Below are 15,819 nucleotides of genomic sequence, written 5' to 3'. Positions count from 1 at the left end.
TTAGCTGACAGTCTGCTGTTCTGCTACTTCCCGCCTGTCTTTTAGTGGCTTCTAGAAGTATAGCGGGAGGGAGAACAGGACAGGCAGTCAGAATATTTATAGAACTCAGGCCAATCCCTGGGGAGGTGTGCCCAGAAGGCGGAGGGAGAGCCCATAAGTAGTCTGAGGCATGGCAGCAGAGGGAGAGTTTCTGGGTCCAGTCCTGCAGGAGGAGACCCCTGTGCGGGGTCTCTGCCCCTAGTGCAGAGAGAGAGGGAGCTAGAGGAGCCAAATGGAGACACTGAGGTCCCAGCGTGGGCTTACCTGGGGGCCCACCAAAGAGAAACTTGTCCAGAGACTGAGTGGACCCAGATGTAAGTTGGTGGGAGGAAGACAACCATTGGGACTGAGAGAGTAACTGACCTCCCCCTCCTTTTGCAGAGAAGTGGCTGTTGGGTTGTCTGGTCTCCTAAGCAAAATCAGGAGCTTAGTGCAGCCAGGATCATGCAATACTGCTAGAAATGTGCCCAGTACAGCTAGGAGTTATACAAGACAGCCAATAGACTACGGTGCAGCCAGAGGTTGTACAATATAGCCTGTATTTTGTACAGGGAAGCCAGAAGTCAGCAAGCTCTACAGTTTCAGGATATCCCATGCTCCCCCATCACTATCCAAGTTACTGTTTCAATAAAAAAACAAAAAGAATCCCCTAGACCAGGGGTCTCCAAACATTTTAAACAAAGGGTCAGTTTACTGTCCTTTAGTACAGGGGGCAGGACTAAGGCCATCAGGAGTACAAAATGTACCAGCATCAGTGGGAGTAAAAAATCCCCCTTCAGTGGTGTCATTGGGAGGAAATGTGCCCCATCATTGGTGTCATTGGTAGGAAATGTGCCCCATCATTGGTGTTATTGGTAGAAATTGTGCCCTTAATTGGTGTCATTGAGCGGAACTGTGCCCCATTGTTGATGTCCCTGAGAGAAAATTGTGCCCTTCATTGGGGCCAGTGAACAAAATTGATCCCCAAGGGCTAGATAAAAGCAAGAAAAGGGTGGCATGCCCCCATGCCGCAGTTTGGAGACCACTGCCCTAGACTGATCATTTGAGCCAGAGGAAGAATGCAGTGTGCCTGGCTGTGTGTGAACTGAGCTGGAAATGGGATCAAACCACCAGTAGCTCCAGCGGGGGTAGCACTCTTCTCTCCCTCTCTTTATTTGCACCTCCTAGTCTATTTCTACTCCTTTCTTTTCTTTCCTTATACTAGATCCTCTTCCTTTTGCTATATATTTGTTCTTTTTTTGTTTTCTTTGCTATACCCTTCTGTATTTTTTTTTTTTACGTGACGTCAGCATTAAGAGTCTACCCAGTCATATTCTACACACACTGCCTTTCATTGAGTAATGGGGATATATTGGTATTTCTCTCTATCCATGATCTTTTATGCCATATTACTTCTCACTGTTGGGATACATCATCTTACAAAGTTATGTTGTGAAATGGAATCTTATGCCGCCATTTTTCTTTTCCCTTGAACATCCCTTTCTGTGAAAAAATGTTTGAGTAAAAAGATTAAACAAAAATCAAGACAGACAAACTCAGAACCTGAAGTCTCTTTTTTAATGAAAACACTTCGTAAATTCCCCTTTGTGCTTGTGTGGAACTGCTGAGCCTGCAAAACAGAAACCAACAACGTGGCACGGCCACCATTTTGATCTTCCTTTGTTTTTGGAGGATTTAGTGATGGCAAGACCTTTGAGACTGGATTGGTGCAATGGTCATGCTCGAGCGTCCCTGCTCAGGATACAGTCAGTATTGCACTTATAAAAGGAAAAAAAAAAAAAAGGACCAGGGACTGGACCGGACCAGCACATCACCTTCCTCGAGCTCTTTGTCGCCTTCTGTCTTTGAGAAGGCCCAGCTGAGGCCTAGTATTCTTGTTGTGAAAGAAAGGCACGCATTTGCCAGATAAGGCCTCCGGATTAACCTCAGACTGTGGTGACTCTCATGACAAACTCTCTGTTGGCGTTAGTTTGGCTTCTCTGTTCGTGCGGTCTAAGATGGCTGAGGATGTGAAATAGGGTGTACGCACAGTGATGGTCCGACAGGGTTCCCGCATGGCCGTTACTATGGTTACCACTGTCGACAGGGGTGGAGTTATTGGCTGTGCCAGCTGGGGTGGCTGAGTTATTGGTTTGGGAAGAATTGCGTTGGCTGGGCCGCTGACCCGTCCCAAGTTTCTGGTCCTCCAAGTCTTTCGATTTGTCGTAATTGAGTACCTTCCACTGTTGGTTGACGGCCTGCCATCGTTTAAATATCCTATAAACAGAAGGTCCTTCATGGATGATCAATCCTGCAATTAATCAAACAAAAAGAGGTGTGATTAAAACATAGAGCAATAGCAAAAGTCACAGCTAAATATAATCAGAGGGCAATGGCAGAGTGCAGTACCCATACAAGGCCAAATTTCACTGGAGCCAAGTTAGTGAAACTGGTAGAAAGAAAAGGAAGCGACAATCGAGGAGGGAAGGAAGGAGCAAAGTAAGGAAGGAGGGAGAGGACAAGGTTGGAAGGAAGGAAAGAAAATGGAAGGGTTTGAGGGATAAAGGAAGAAAAAGGAAGAAAGGAGGAAATATGGAAGGAAAGAAGGATAGAATGGAGAATGAATGAGGGAACAAGAAGGGTAAAAAAGAAGGCAAGACTGAAGGAAATAAGTAGGGAATGTGTAAGAGAATGAAGAAGGAATGAAGAAGGGAGGGTTCAAGGAAGGAATGAAGTGGGAAGAATTCAAGGCAAGCAACAAAAGCAGGAGGGAAAGAGGAAATTAAGAAGGAGCAAGAAAGGAAGGAAATATACAATGTGGAACAAAGGGAATAAGGAAAGAAGGAGAGGAGGAAAGGAAAGGAGCAAGAATAAGAATCAGGAATGAGGGAGCAATGTAACGAAGGAGTGAGAGAACAAGATGGTACGGAAGGAATGAATATGGAAGGGTTTGAGGGAAGAAGGAAGAAAATGATGAAAAGAAGAAAGAAAGGAGGAATGGAAGGAATAGGGAATAATTGAGGGAACAAGGAGGGTAAAAATAAGGAAAGCATGGAGAAAATAAGTAAGGAACGAGAAAGAGAATGAAGAAGGAAGGTTTCAAGAAAGGAATGAAGGAAGGTTTCAAGAAAGGAATGAAGGAAGGTTTCAAGAAAGGAATGAAGGAAGGTTTCAAGGAAGGAATGAAGAAGGAAGGTTTCAAGGAAGGAATGAAGAAGGAAGGTTTCAAGGAAGGAATGAAGGAAGGTTTCAAGGAAGGAATGAGGAATGAAGGGTTCAAGGAAGGAATGACGAAGGAAGGTTTCAGGGAAGGAATGACGAAGGAAGGTTTCAGGGAAGGAATGACGAAGGAGGGGTTCAAGGAAGGAATGACGAAGGAAGGGTTCAAGGAAGGAATGACGAAGGAAGGGTTCAAGGAAGGAATGATGAAGGAAGGGTTCAAGGAAGGAATGAAGAAGGAAGGTTTCAAGGAAGGAATGAAGAAGGAAGGGTTCAATGTAGGCAACAAAACCAGGCGGGAAAGAGGATATGAAGAAGGAGCAAGAAAGGAAGAAAATGTTTAATGTGGCACAAAAGGAACAAGGAAAGGAGTGAAGGCTATAAGGAAGGAGAAAGAAAGGGAATGAAGAAGAAAGGCAGTAGTAAAGAATGAGGGAATAAACAAGGAATTAAGTAGGGAGGGTTTGAGGTAGGAATCAAAGAAAGGAGGGAATAAGGAAGGAGAAAGAAAGGGAATGAAGAAGGAAGGCAGTAGTGAGGAATGGGGGAACAAACAAGGAATTAAGTTGGGAGAGTTTGAGGTAGGCAACACAAGCATGAGGGAAAGAGGAAATAAAGAAGGGGCAAGGAAGGAAAAAAAATATTTAATTTGGAACAAAGGGAACAAGGAAAGAATGAAGGGAGGGAATGAGGAAGGGTGTAAAATGGGGAAAGAAGGAGCAAAGTAAGAAAGGAGGGAAAAAAACAAGGAAGGAAGGAACAAATATAGAGGGGTTTGAGGGAACAAGGAAGAAAGGTGGAAATGATGTAGGAAATAAGGAAGGAATAAGGAATGAATGAGAGAAAAAGGAGGGTAGAAAAGAAGGAATGGGGGAAATAAGTAAGAAAGGAGAAAGAGAATGAAGGGAGAATGAACAAGGAATGGTTCAGGGAAGCAAAGGAGGGATTTGAGGTAGCAATCAAAGGAAGGATGGAATCAGGAAGGAGAAAGAAAGGGAATAAAGAAGGAAGACCATATTGAAGAATGAGGGAACAATTAAGGAATGAAGTAGGAAGGGTTCAATGTAGGAATGTAGGCAACATAAGCAGGAAGGAAAGATGAAATAAAGGAGTAAGGAAGGAAGGAAATATTGAATGTGGAACAAAGGGAACAAGGAAAGTAAGGAAGGAGAGAGAGAACAAGAATGGAAGGAAGGAATAAGTAGGGGTTTGAGGGAGGAAGGAATACAATTAAATGGAAAAGAAAGAGGAAATTAAAAGGAAAAAGGGAAGAGGAAATGGAAAGATAGCAGGAGAGGGGAAAGGAAAGGGAAAGTAGTACTTCATCTTCCAGCTGCCAACAAATGACAGAGGGAGCTATCACAAGAGGACTCCATAGCAATGACATTATAAAATGTTCATCCCACTGATCATCATACACTAGCCACATAACCAGGAGATTCCACACATAGTATACAATGTAAATGTCGTCTAAAAAGTGAAGTAACACTAAACAGTCAGACAATTCACAGCAAAACTCTTCACCATACAGCAAATTAGTGCATGAATTGAATACACTGTGGGGCTTCCTGTATATAAGTGCCTTAAACAAGAACCGCTGATCCCACCCTTAACAGTAGATGCTCCATTTTATTTTCCACTCTGCCTTAGGAACATAAAACGCAGAATATAACTGGCTGCTCAGAGTAACATACTCATTTTTTAATTTACAGTTTTTTTTATTGAAAACAATGCCAACCATAAGCAAAAATTAGGGCTGCTGCAAACATTTGGTGTACCTTCACATATTTATATACACGCGATTCGCTGATATGTTTTACGATAAGCTCATAAAAAGCACAAATTCAGTGTATACAACCATTGCAGAAGAGCATTGTAATCCGAATATGGCAAACAAAGGGAGCCGAGTCCCTGAATGGACTCAGCGGGATGAATGGACTAAGCCTTTTTGTATTCCTTCTCCTTTTCAGTACTTAAAATTGGGTATTGATTTGGTGTGTGGAGATTGGGACGGAGCAGAATGAGAGATGGAGGTGAAAAGCAGCTGCAAAAAAATGATTTGAATGCAACAGCCCTTACAATAAGGCATTGAGACAATGTTCTGCTCTATAAAAACATGAATTTTAAAGAACAATGTGAAAACAAAATTGTTAGTAAAGAATCACATTGCATAACACATGTCATCCACTCCTTCTTCTACAGCAGGGGACTTCAAACTTTCTAAACAAAGAGGCTTACTGTCCTTCAGATTTAGGCCGGGTTCACACCGCTGCGATGCGGGAACGCCGCGAATCAGCGGCGTTTTCCCGCATCGCATTACTCCCGCCGGCAGTTCACACTGCCCTATGCGGACGGCTGGGAGTGTCAATGATATGTTAATGACACCCCCAGATCCGTCCGCATATCGCAGTGCGATCTGCCGACTCGCACAGGAATCGGATCGCATGGTGTGAACCCCCATGCGATCCGATTCTGTTGCGGACCAAAAAAAGGGTCCCGTGCGAGTTTGCTGCGGGAGCGATGCGAATTCAGCCATACTATCTGTATGGCTGAACTCGCATCGCTACGGAGATCGGATGTGATTTGCGGTGCGAATCACATCCGGATCTCCCCCCGCAGCAGTGTGAACCCAGCCTTAAGGGGAGTAGACTGACTACTGGGGGGTAGAAAATGTCCCAGAGTTGGTGCGAGTAAAAAAAATACATAGTGTCTTTGGTTCGTAGGAAAAAGAATAGTGCCCTGTTGTTGGAGTCAGTGGAAGAAATAATGCCCCATTGTTGGTGTCATTGGAAAGAATTGTGCCCTATCATTGATGTTGGCAGAAGGAATAGTGGGAGGAATAGTACCCCACCCTCAGTGTCTGGGGAAGGAATAGTTCCCCATCATTGATGTCGGTGGAAGAAATAGTGCCCCATTGCTGGTGTAAGTGGGAGGAATAGTGCCCCATCCTTGGATGTCAGTGGAAGGAATAATGTCTCATCATTGGTGTCAGTGGAAGGAATAGTTTTCCATTTTCATTGGCATAAGTGGGAGTAATAATGCTGCCTCATTAAATAGTGGGAATGGGAGGAATTATGGTCCACTCCTGGTGTCAGTGGAAAGTATGGTGCCTCATCATTGGCATCAATAAAGAGAATAGACCTCAATCTCAAAGTTGATATAAATGCAAGAAAAGGGTCAAGTCCAGCTCGCTTTGTCCGTCGGAATTGTCTACACACCATCGGAAATTTAAACAATCAGATCTTGTTGTCGGAAAATTTTACATCCTGCTCTCAAACTTTGTGTCGGAAATTCCAACAGAAAAAAGTCAGATGGAGCCCACACACGAAAGGATTTTCCGACAACAAGATCCGATCGCACGTTTTCCGTCGGAAAGTCCGACCGTGTGTACAGGGCATTAAAGCGATGAGTTGTCTCACTGACCAATAGTGAGGTTTAGTATTTAGCCAGAGCCCATGATCCATTAGCTTGGCTGGTGTTTGCCACATTGTGCTTGAGGGTTCGTGAAGAACGCAATACCAGTAGGTACTGGGAGAAGCCTGCTATGCAACATACATGCTAAATATTTTTTGCTTGAGATATATTGTACCAGTCATGTACAGAAGCAACCATTTCAGCCTATGAACCAGGACAGCTTTAGGACAAAAAGTAAGTCTAGAAAATAGACAGCAAGTTGGGTGTGTTAAATTTCTTCAATAATGTTCTGCAAAACCTGTAAAAGTTGATCTAAATCCAATCAGCAAAGTCCCATTTAAGCCTTAACATGTTAATGTTACTTTTACTCTAATTGAAATTTCTAGCTTCCTTTAATACTTTGAGATTGTGTCATGCTTGTTCTTGTTCAAGTGCTTTCTGACTGTTCAGCTGTCTCGGGATTGTGCTCCTGAGTTGTCACCCTGTCATATGCACTACTGGTGGAGACGAAAACTACCCATGCGGATACACATTGTGCAGGCATGACCCAAAGTCGCCTCTATAATCCTGGCCATACGCGGATTGAAATTTGGCCAGTTTAGCAGGGACCGGTCGAGATTTGATCCATGTATGGGCAGGCTGATTGTACCCAAGTCAATTTGGATATTAAAGTCCTTAAGATGTCTCCAATTTACAAGCCGACCTCAATGCACTGTTTACTTGGGCAACTATGTGGCAACTGAGGTCTAATGTTGATACTGTAAATGTACAGTTATGCACTTAGGGGTTAAGAATATGCACACATCATACTATGGGGAGTACAACTGGAGGAATCCATAGTGGAGAAGGATCTGGGCGTTTTGGCAGATCATAAGCTTAATAATAGCATGCAATGCCAAGCTGCAGTTTCCAAAGCGAGCAAAATCCTTTCTTGTATTAAGAGCAGTATGGACTCCCGAGAGAGAGAGATCATTTTAACTCTTTACAAATCATTAGCAAGACCGTATCTGGAATATTCAGTTCATTTTTGGGCTCCGGTTCTCAAAAAAGGATATGGGGGAACTGGAGAAAGTGCAGAGAAGGGCAACCAAACTGATAAGAGGCATGGAGGAGCTCAGCTATGAGGAAAGATTAGAGGAACTGAATTTACAGGGCCTTAAAAAGGATTCATAGCCCTTGAAATTTTCCACATTTTGTCATGTTACAATCAAAAACGTGAATGCATTTTATTGGGATTTTATGTGATGGACCAACTGAAAGTAGCACATAATTGTGAAGTGGAAGGAAAATGATAAATGGTTTTCCAAATTTCTTCCAAATAAATATGTGAAAAGTGTGGGGTACATTTGTAGTCAGCCCCCTTTACTCTGATACCCCTATCTAAACTCTAGTGGAACCAATTGGCTTCAAAAGTCACCTAATTAGTAATTTAATCTCAGTATAAATACAGCTGTTCTGTGAAGAGGTTTGTTAGAGAACCTTAGTGAACAAACAAACAAAACAGCATCATGAAGGCCAAGGAGCACACCAGACAGGTCAGGGATAAAGTTGTGGAGAAGTATAAAGCAGGATTAGGTTATAAAAAAATATCCCAAGCTTTGAACATCTCACGGAGCTCTGTTCAATCCATCATCGGAAAATGGAAAGAGTATGGCACAACTGCAAACCTACCAAGACATGGCCGTCCACCTAAACTGACCAGCCGGGCAAGGAGAGCATTCACCAGAGGAGCAGCCAAGAGGCCCATGGTAACTCTGGAGGAGCTGCAGAGATCCACAGCTCAGGGGGGAGAATCTGTCCACAGGACAACTATTAGTCATGCACTCCACAAATCTGCCCTTTATGGAAGAGTGGAAAGAAGAAAGCCATTGGTGAAAGAAAGTCATAAGAAGTCCTGTTTGCAGTTTGAGAGAAGCCATGTGGGTGATACATCAAACGCGTGGAAGAAGGTGCTCTGTTCAGATGAGACCAAAATTGAATTTTCTGGCCTAAAAGCAAAACGCTATGTGTGGCGGAAACCTAACACTGCACATCACCCTGAACACACTATCCCCACCGTGAAACATGGTGGTGGCAGCATCATGTTGTGGGGATGATTTTCTTCAGCAGGGACAGGAAAGCTGGTCAGAGTTGATGGGAAGATGAATGGAGCCAAATACAGGGCAATCTTAGAAGAAAACCTGTTATGCCGCGTACACACGATAGGACTATCTGGTGGACTTAGTCCGGCGGACAAACCTCCGGACTTTGAAGCGGAGGTCGGCCAGACTACAAAACGAGCGGACCTGCCCACACACGACTGGACTTTTTCGGCGGACTAGGTGCGGCGGACAAACCGCCGGACTATGGCCGGACTTTTGAAATATCGCGGGAGTGACGATATCGCTGCTCCAGCCACTCACAGCGCCGAAGCCTGGAAGAAACGCAGAGGGAACATGTCAGCTCCCTTGGCGTGGTTTGGGTGAGATGTCGGGGCCTCATTCTAAGGTATGTATTTCATAATGAGCTAGTTTTCGGTGCATACTAGCTCATTATGACTTTTCCCTTGCAGGTCAGAAAAAAACAAAAACGTCAGCGGGTTTACTCCTGCTTTCGAATGGTCATGCACTATGCAATTGGCCAGTCTCTGTACAGCTGAATATTTAGGCAAAATAGGTAATAGGAAGATGCACTTGAACAATTAATTCAAATTATAGGAAATCAAACAGGCTCTTGCACTAAACCCAATTTAGTTAAGATCTAACTGACAGTGTATGGTCACCTTTAACTGCTTCCTGACCGCCTCACGCAGATATACTGCGGTAGAAGGGCACGTACAGGCAGGCTAACGTATCTGTACGTTGCCCTTTAAGTGGCGGCTCACGCGCGCGCGCGCCGGAATACCGGATACCCGTGATCGCCTCACGCTGAGGAAGAACGGGGAGATGCTAATGTAAACAAGCATCTCCCCGTTCTGCCTAGTAACACTGATCACCGCTCCCTGTAATAGGGAGCGGTGATCAGTGTCGTGTCACACATAGCCCCCCCCCCCACAGTTAGAATCACTCCTTAAGACACACTTAACCCCTACAGCGCCACCTAATGGTTAACCCCTTCGCTGCCAGTGACATTTTTACAGTAATCAATGCAATTTTTTTTAGCATTGATCGCTGTATTGATGCCAATGGTAATTGGGAGTGGTGATCAGTATTGTGTCACACACACAGCCCCTTCCCCCACAGTTAGAATCACTCCCTAGGACACACTTAACCCCTACAGCGCCACCTAGTGGTTAACCCCATTCCCTGCCAGTCACATTTACACAGTAATCAATGCAATTTTGTTTAGCATTGATCGCTGTATTAATGCCAATGGTCCCAAAAATGTGTCAAAATCACTGATCGCCGCCATTACTATTAAAAAAAAAATATATCAATAAAAATGCCATAAAACTATCCCCTATTTTGTAGACGCTATAACTTTTGCGCTATAACTTTTTTACGCTTATTGCAATTTTTTTTTACCGAAAATATATAGAAGAATACGTATCGGCCTAAACTGAGGAAAAAAAAATGTTTTTTTTTTTTTAAATAATTTTTGGGGGATATTTATTATAGAAAAAAAGTAAAAAACTTGTTTTTTTTTTCAAAATTTTCGCAAATTTTTTTGTTTATAGCGCAAAAAAAAACAAAACGCAGAGGTGATCAAATACCACCAAAAGAAATCTCTATGTGTGGGGAAAAAAAAGAACGTAAATTTTGTGTGGGAGCCACGCAAACTACCACGCAATTGTCAGTTAAAGCGACGCTGTGCCGAATAGCAAAAAGTGCTGTGGTCAGGGAGGGGGTAAAATCTTCCGGGGCTGAGGTGATTAAACGTCAAGATCTAAAAATATGAATTTATTGGATTTAGAAACACTTCTCCGTTCTTTGTAATGTATTGAAAGATTTGGGTGAAAAAAAAAAACACATTTCAAATCTATATTAGAAGTGATAGTAACAAGATTAGCATCAAAAGGATTAAAGTGGTTGTAAACCCTTACAACCAACTTTGACTTACAGGTAAGCCTAGATTCACAGTTTAGGAGATATTTGCTGAAAGACAGGCACCGCTGTTTGCGGCGCATGCGCAGGCGCACTGAGCACGCCGCTGTCAGCGGCGATATGCCGCGAGTGGCGGCTCCCGTGCACATGCACGGGAGTGACGTCATCGCGGCTTCACCAAATGACAGCGGCGGAGCAGCGAGACCCAACGAGAAAATGGATGCGCCGGACTACAGGGGACAGCGGTGACTTCGCTGGCTCCTGTGTCAGGTAAGTGACACATAATGGACTAATATGCGATGTATAGTAGTCCATTATGCTTTACCTTTGCAGGGAATCAAAGAGGAAGTAAACTCATCAGGGTTTACTTCCTCTTTAATTAACTGAGAACACCTAATTGCCTAACGAGAGAGACATCCAATGAGATTAAATTAACCAATTGTATTGGGCGTGCGCTATTATCAACCGCAGTTACCCTAGCGCCAGTTGCAGTTTACATATGCGGGTACTTATTATTTGCACTTCAATGTGCGCTGGTTCGCACGTTCAATTAATGGCTTTTCCGGCGCACCAATTAACGTATGAACTGGTGCAGTTGCTCAAGAGTTTAGTAAATGAGTAGAAGCTCTGCTGACTTCCCTCATCCAATCATGTGCATTGCTGTAAAGCAATATCCATGAAGACCTTTCTATTATACTCAGTGTGTATATATAGTGTATATAGGCTCTATTCATATCAGACGCCCTATTACAATCTATCTGCAATGAGATTTAAGTTTCCTTTTAAGCAAAACCAATATATTTAAAGGTCATCTCCATCTAAAAATTGTATTTCAATTTTATCTCACTGCAAACCAGTTAAGTCCCTTTAAATTACAATATACCGCCGGATTTGCACTCCCCGTACACGATAAAAGGAATTAGTCACACGGCCTTGTTCTTTATGTAAGCTCTGCTAATTCTTTGTAAAATTTTGTGTCTGCGTTATCAGTTCTTCCCCGCGAGATAATTATTTTCACAGTTTTACATTTCTGGTACAACTCGGCAAAGTGCCGCTCACCGCTCCATCCCTCTGTTTATTAAACACACGGGGATTTGGCTCCTGAAAGGTCATTTCCCGAGTGAAAAGGCCACCGGCACCATATAGGATTCGCTCACACGAAGCCGCATGCAATTCTTTCCATAAACTGGAACATGGAAAAAAAAAAAAAAAGGATTTCAGCTTTCTCCTGTTATTTTGGCTAGGGGGCTAACACTCGTCTCCGGGGAGAGGCGATATTATTACCTTAAAATAACTGCCTATAAGAAGGAGCATACGTCTGAGTGACAGCTGTGGGTATATGGGGAAAGAAGGTATATGAACACTAATAGAATGTGAAGCAATCAGGTCACATTGCATTCCTGTGGTTCAGCAAAGAATCTTCACCATCCAAGGGTCTGATCCTTCTGCTGAACGGGGTGAACGGGTCATCAATTCTTCTACTGAACCACTGAGGGACGAAACATATAAGGAGAGACTTTAGGAACTCAATATGTACAGTGTTAAATAGAGATGAGCTAGCGGTGCGGTATACTGGATTTTGTTTTTCAAATTCTTTATATATCAATGAGCATGCATTAAAAGAATGAGTGTTGATCAGAGGTCTCCAAGATGTGGCCCACGGACTGGATTTGGCCCTTTGCTAGCCCTTATCAGGCCCTTGAGGCTCTATTCCTCCCAATGGACACCAACAGAGGGGCATACTTCCTGCCACTGACACCAATGATAGGACACTAATTCTGATATCTAATGATATCAGATATTATCTAATAATGATAGGACACCCACTGATATCAATGATGAAGCGATATATCTTCCACTGACTTCAATGATGGGGCACTATACCTCTTACTGATGCCAATGCTGGGGCACTATTCCTACCAATGATTGGAGAACTATTCTTTCCACTAACAACAATGAAGGGGCATTATTCCTCCAACTGACACCAATGAAGGGGCACATTTCCTCTAACTGATAATAATGAAGGGGCACATTTCCTCTGACTTATGCTAATGAAGGGGAACATTTCCTCTGACTGATATTAATGATGGGGCACATTTCCTTTTACCAATATTAATGATTGGGCACAATTCCTCCCACTGACACCAATAAAAGGGGCACATTTCCTCCCACTGATACTAATGAAGAGGCACATTTCCTCCCACTGGAAATGGGGGCATAATTCCTGCCACAGACATCAATAAACACCAACACTGGGGCATAATTCCTGGCACTGACACCACAGATGGGGTCCCACTCCTACTGACACCAATGATGGGACCACTATTCCTCCCACTGACACCAATGATGGGGCCACTACTCCTCCCACTGACACCAATGATGGAGCACTATTCCTACCACTGACACCAATGATGGGGTGCTATTCCTCCTCCTACTGACCAAAGGTGCTATTTCCACCCCCCCTGAAGGAGAGGGGTCTGAATGGACAGTAATCTGCTCCTTTGTGAGTGCTAAGACATTCCCACAGTAACTTTTTTATAAATTGACCCTGTACATGTAGACGTGCAGAATTTTTGTAGCTTTAGGCTGCTGTGCTGTCACACATCAAAGTGCGTTACCATCGTGCGCTGACATATTTTTTGATGCGCCTTCCCGAATTTATAATTTGGAATGGATTTGGTAAACAGCCATGGACCCACTAAGTAACAAAAGAAAATAAAACCACGCTGAGACCCCCCAAAAAAAGGGAAATTTCTTTCTTACTTATCAAGCAAGAAGAAAAAATTGAATATTTTTCTCAGATAAATATCCAAAAAAATAATCTTAAAGATAAATACAAATAGTCAAAAAAAGGGAATAATCAAAAAGAAAAGATTACAAATGAATGTTCACAGGATATAAGGCTGCTGCTCCACTGTGGGATACACACCCATAAAAATAGATAAAAAATAAAGAAAAAGAGCTGCGCCAAATAATATGAATCAGTAAACCATACAACTATAAAGAAAAGTCCATGGAAACTTTATGTTGTTCAAGGAAGGAAGACGATCGCACCACAGTGATTCCACACTTCCTTATCACTATAGTGTCCCACCACCGACAAAAAAGTGCGCTTACCAGACGGTAAAAGCACAAGGAGCGTTTAGAGTACCAAGCCACCGACAGCTCCTCGCCTTCACCAAACACTTTGTCTCTCAGGAACGAACGATCCATACACTGAAGCCGCTCCACATTTTCATTAGTAACCCAGTTTCACGTTCATAATGTAAAAAGAAAAGAAGCCTCCCATAGTGTAAAAAACTTCAATGCTCTTTTAATTAATAGAAATGCACTTACATAAAAACGAACGATTTCCGCATGTAAAAAACAAGCCGGCCGGCAAACAACGAGAGCCCGTCCTCCTCTCGTAACACGTGGTGACGTCACAGCGTGCCCTCCCGCTGTGACGTCATCACCACGTGTTACGAGAGGAGGACGCTGTGACGTCACCACGTGTTACGAGAGGTGGACGGGCTCTCGTTGTTTGCCGGCCAGGTTGTTTTTTACATGCGGAAATCATTTGTTTTTATGTAAGTGCATTTCTATTAATTAAAAGAGCATTGAAGTTTTTTACACTATGGGAGGCTTCTTTTCTTTTTACATTATGAACGTGAAACTGGGTTACTAATGAAAATGTGGAGCGGCTTCAGTGTATGGATCGTTCGTTCCTGAGAGACAAAGTGTTTGGTGAAGGCGAGGAGCTGTCGGTGGCTTGGTACTCTAAACGCTCCTTGTGCTTTTACCGTCTGGTAAGCGCACTTTTTTGTCGGTGGTGGGACACTATAGTGATAAGGAAGTGTGGAATCACTGTGGTGCGATCGTCTTCCTTCCTTGAACAACATAAAGTTTCCATGGACTTTTCTTTATAGTTGTATGGTTTACTGATTCATATTATTTGGCGCAGCTCTTTTTCTTTATTCTTTATTTTTGACCCACTAAGTAAAGCAGTTCTCAGGAGGGGTACAAAAACAAAATAACATAACATCTTATATGATAAACTAAGCTTATAATTAGTTCCCAAAAGTGGAGACCATTTTTTTAACTTTAAATTTAAAATGTATTAAACTGCTCCAAGTAAAAATAATAATAAATCCGTAAGCGGCCGCGTCAGCTGTTTTGTAAGCGAGCTGTACGGCGGCTGAGCGCTGATGGCGTATTGATAGAAAGACTATGATAGATGTCACAACACTGTAACAATGAACATCAAACAAAGCCGGTGTTGTAGGAAAAGTTACTTAAAGGTAATTAAACACACTAACGAGCGTAAATGATGGAGGAAATGAGGCAGAGGGAGTTCATTTCTGGATTGGCGCTTCATAATCAGCAGACCTCCGAGAACGGGAGAACCGTGTGATTAAATATCATTTATTCTCCTGACGCCGCTTCCCTGACGGAGATCAGATGATTTCATTGAGATGTATCTATATCCGTACATTGATTCTTCCAGAGAATTGATTCCATTGTGAAGAGGACCTCCAATCAAATAACACCCTGCCCCCACACCTTCCTCCCTCAACCCCCCCACACCTTCCTCCCTCAACCACCCCCCCACACCCACCTCCCTCAACCCCCCCACACCTTCATCCCTGAACCCCCCACACCTGCCTCCCTCAACCCCCCCCACACCCGCCTCCCTCAACCCCCCCCACACCTTCATCCCTGAACCCCCCCACACCTTCATCCCTGAACCCCCCCCCACACCTTCCTCCCTCAACCCCCCCCCCCCACACCCGCCTCCCTCAACCCCCCCACACCCGCCTCCCTCAACCCCCCCACACCTTCATCCCTGAACCCCCCCACACCTGCCTCCCTCAACCCCCCCACACCTGCCTCCCTCAACCCCTCCTTCCCCCTACACCTTCCTCCCTCAACTCCCCCACACCTTTCTCCCTGTTCTGGTTCTCCTCCTGACCCAGCCCCATGTCCCTCCTGGCCTGGGGTGCGGAACCATGCATCCTGAGTCTCGGGGCCGGCAGGCCCGAGGCGACGCAACTGCAGGGACAGGCCTGACTGGATTTTAGGGCCTACTGATCCAAGGGTGGTCCGGTGCTGTCTCATCTGAAGGGAGAGGCCCAGCAACTGAAGAACCCCAGGGGGGGACTCTTTC

At 43.9% G+C, this 15,819-nt stretch overlaps 1 protein-coding gene across 1 annotated transcript in view; it reads right to left on the bottom strand.

Moving 5' to 3' along the window:
• Positions 1–1,577: 1,577 nt before the first annotated feature.
• MARCHF4 (membrane associated ring-CH-type finger 4) overlaps positions 1,578–15,819 on the bottom strand; it is a 133,897-nt gene continuing 119,655 nt past the window's right edge. Inside the window, exon 4 of the mRNA XM_077449649.1 lies at positions 1,578–2,329. Within this exon, the coding sequence (XP_077305775.1) occupies positions 1,965–2,329 (365 nt within the window). The 3' untranslated portion in view covers positions 1,578–1,964. The remainder of the gene's footprint in view (positions 2,330–15,819) is intronic.

Source organism: Lithobates pipiens, unplaced genomic scaffold (genome assembly GCF_037356315.1).
Source record: "Lithobates pipiens isolate NorthernLeopardFrog02 unplaced genomic scaffold, aLitPip1_a1.2 Scaffold_22, whole genome shotgun sequence".
Classification (NCBI taxonomy): domain Eukaryota; kingdom Metazoa; phylum Chordata; class Amphibia; order Anura; family Ranidae; genus Lithobates; species Lithobates pipiens.
Note: the sequence above shows the minus strand (reverse complement) of the source record. Positions and strands in the feature narration are given on the sequence as shown.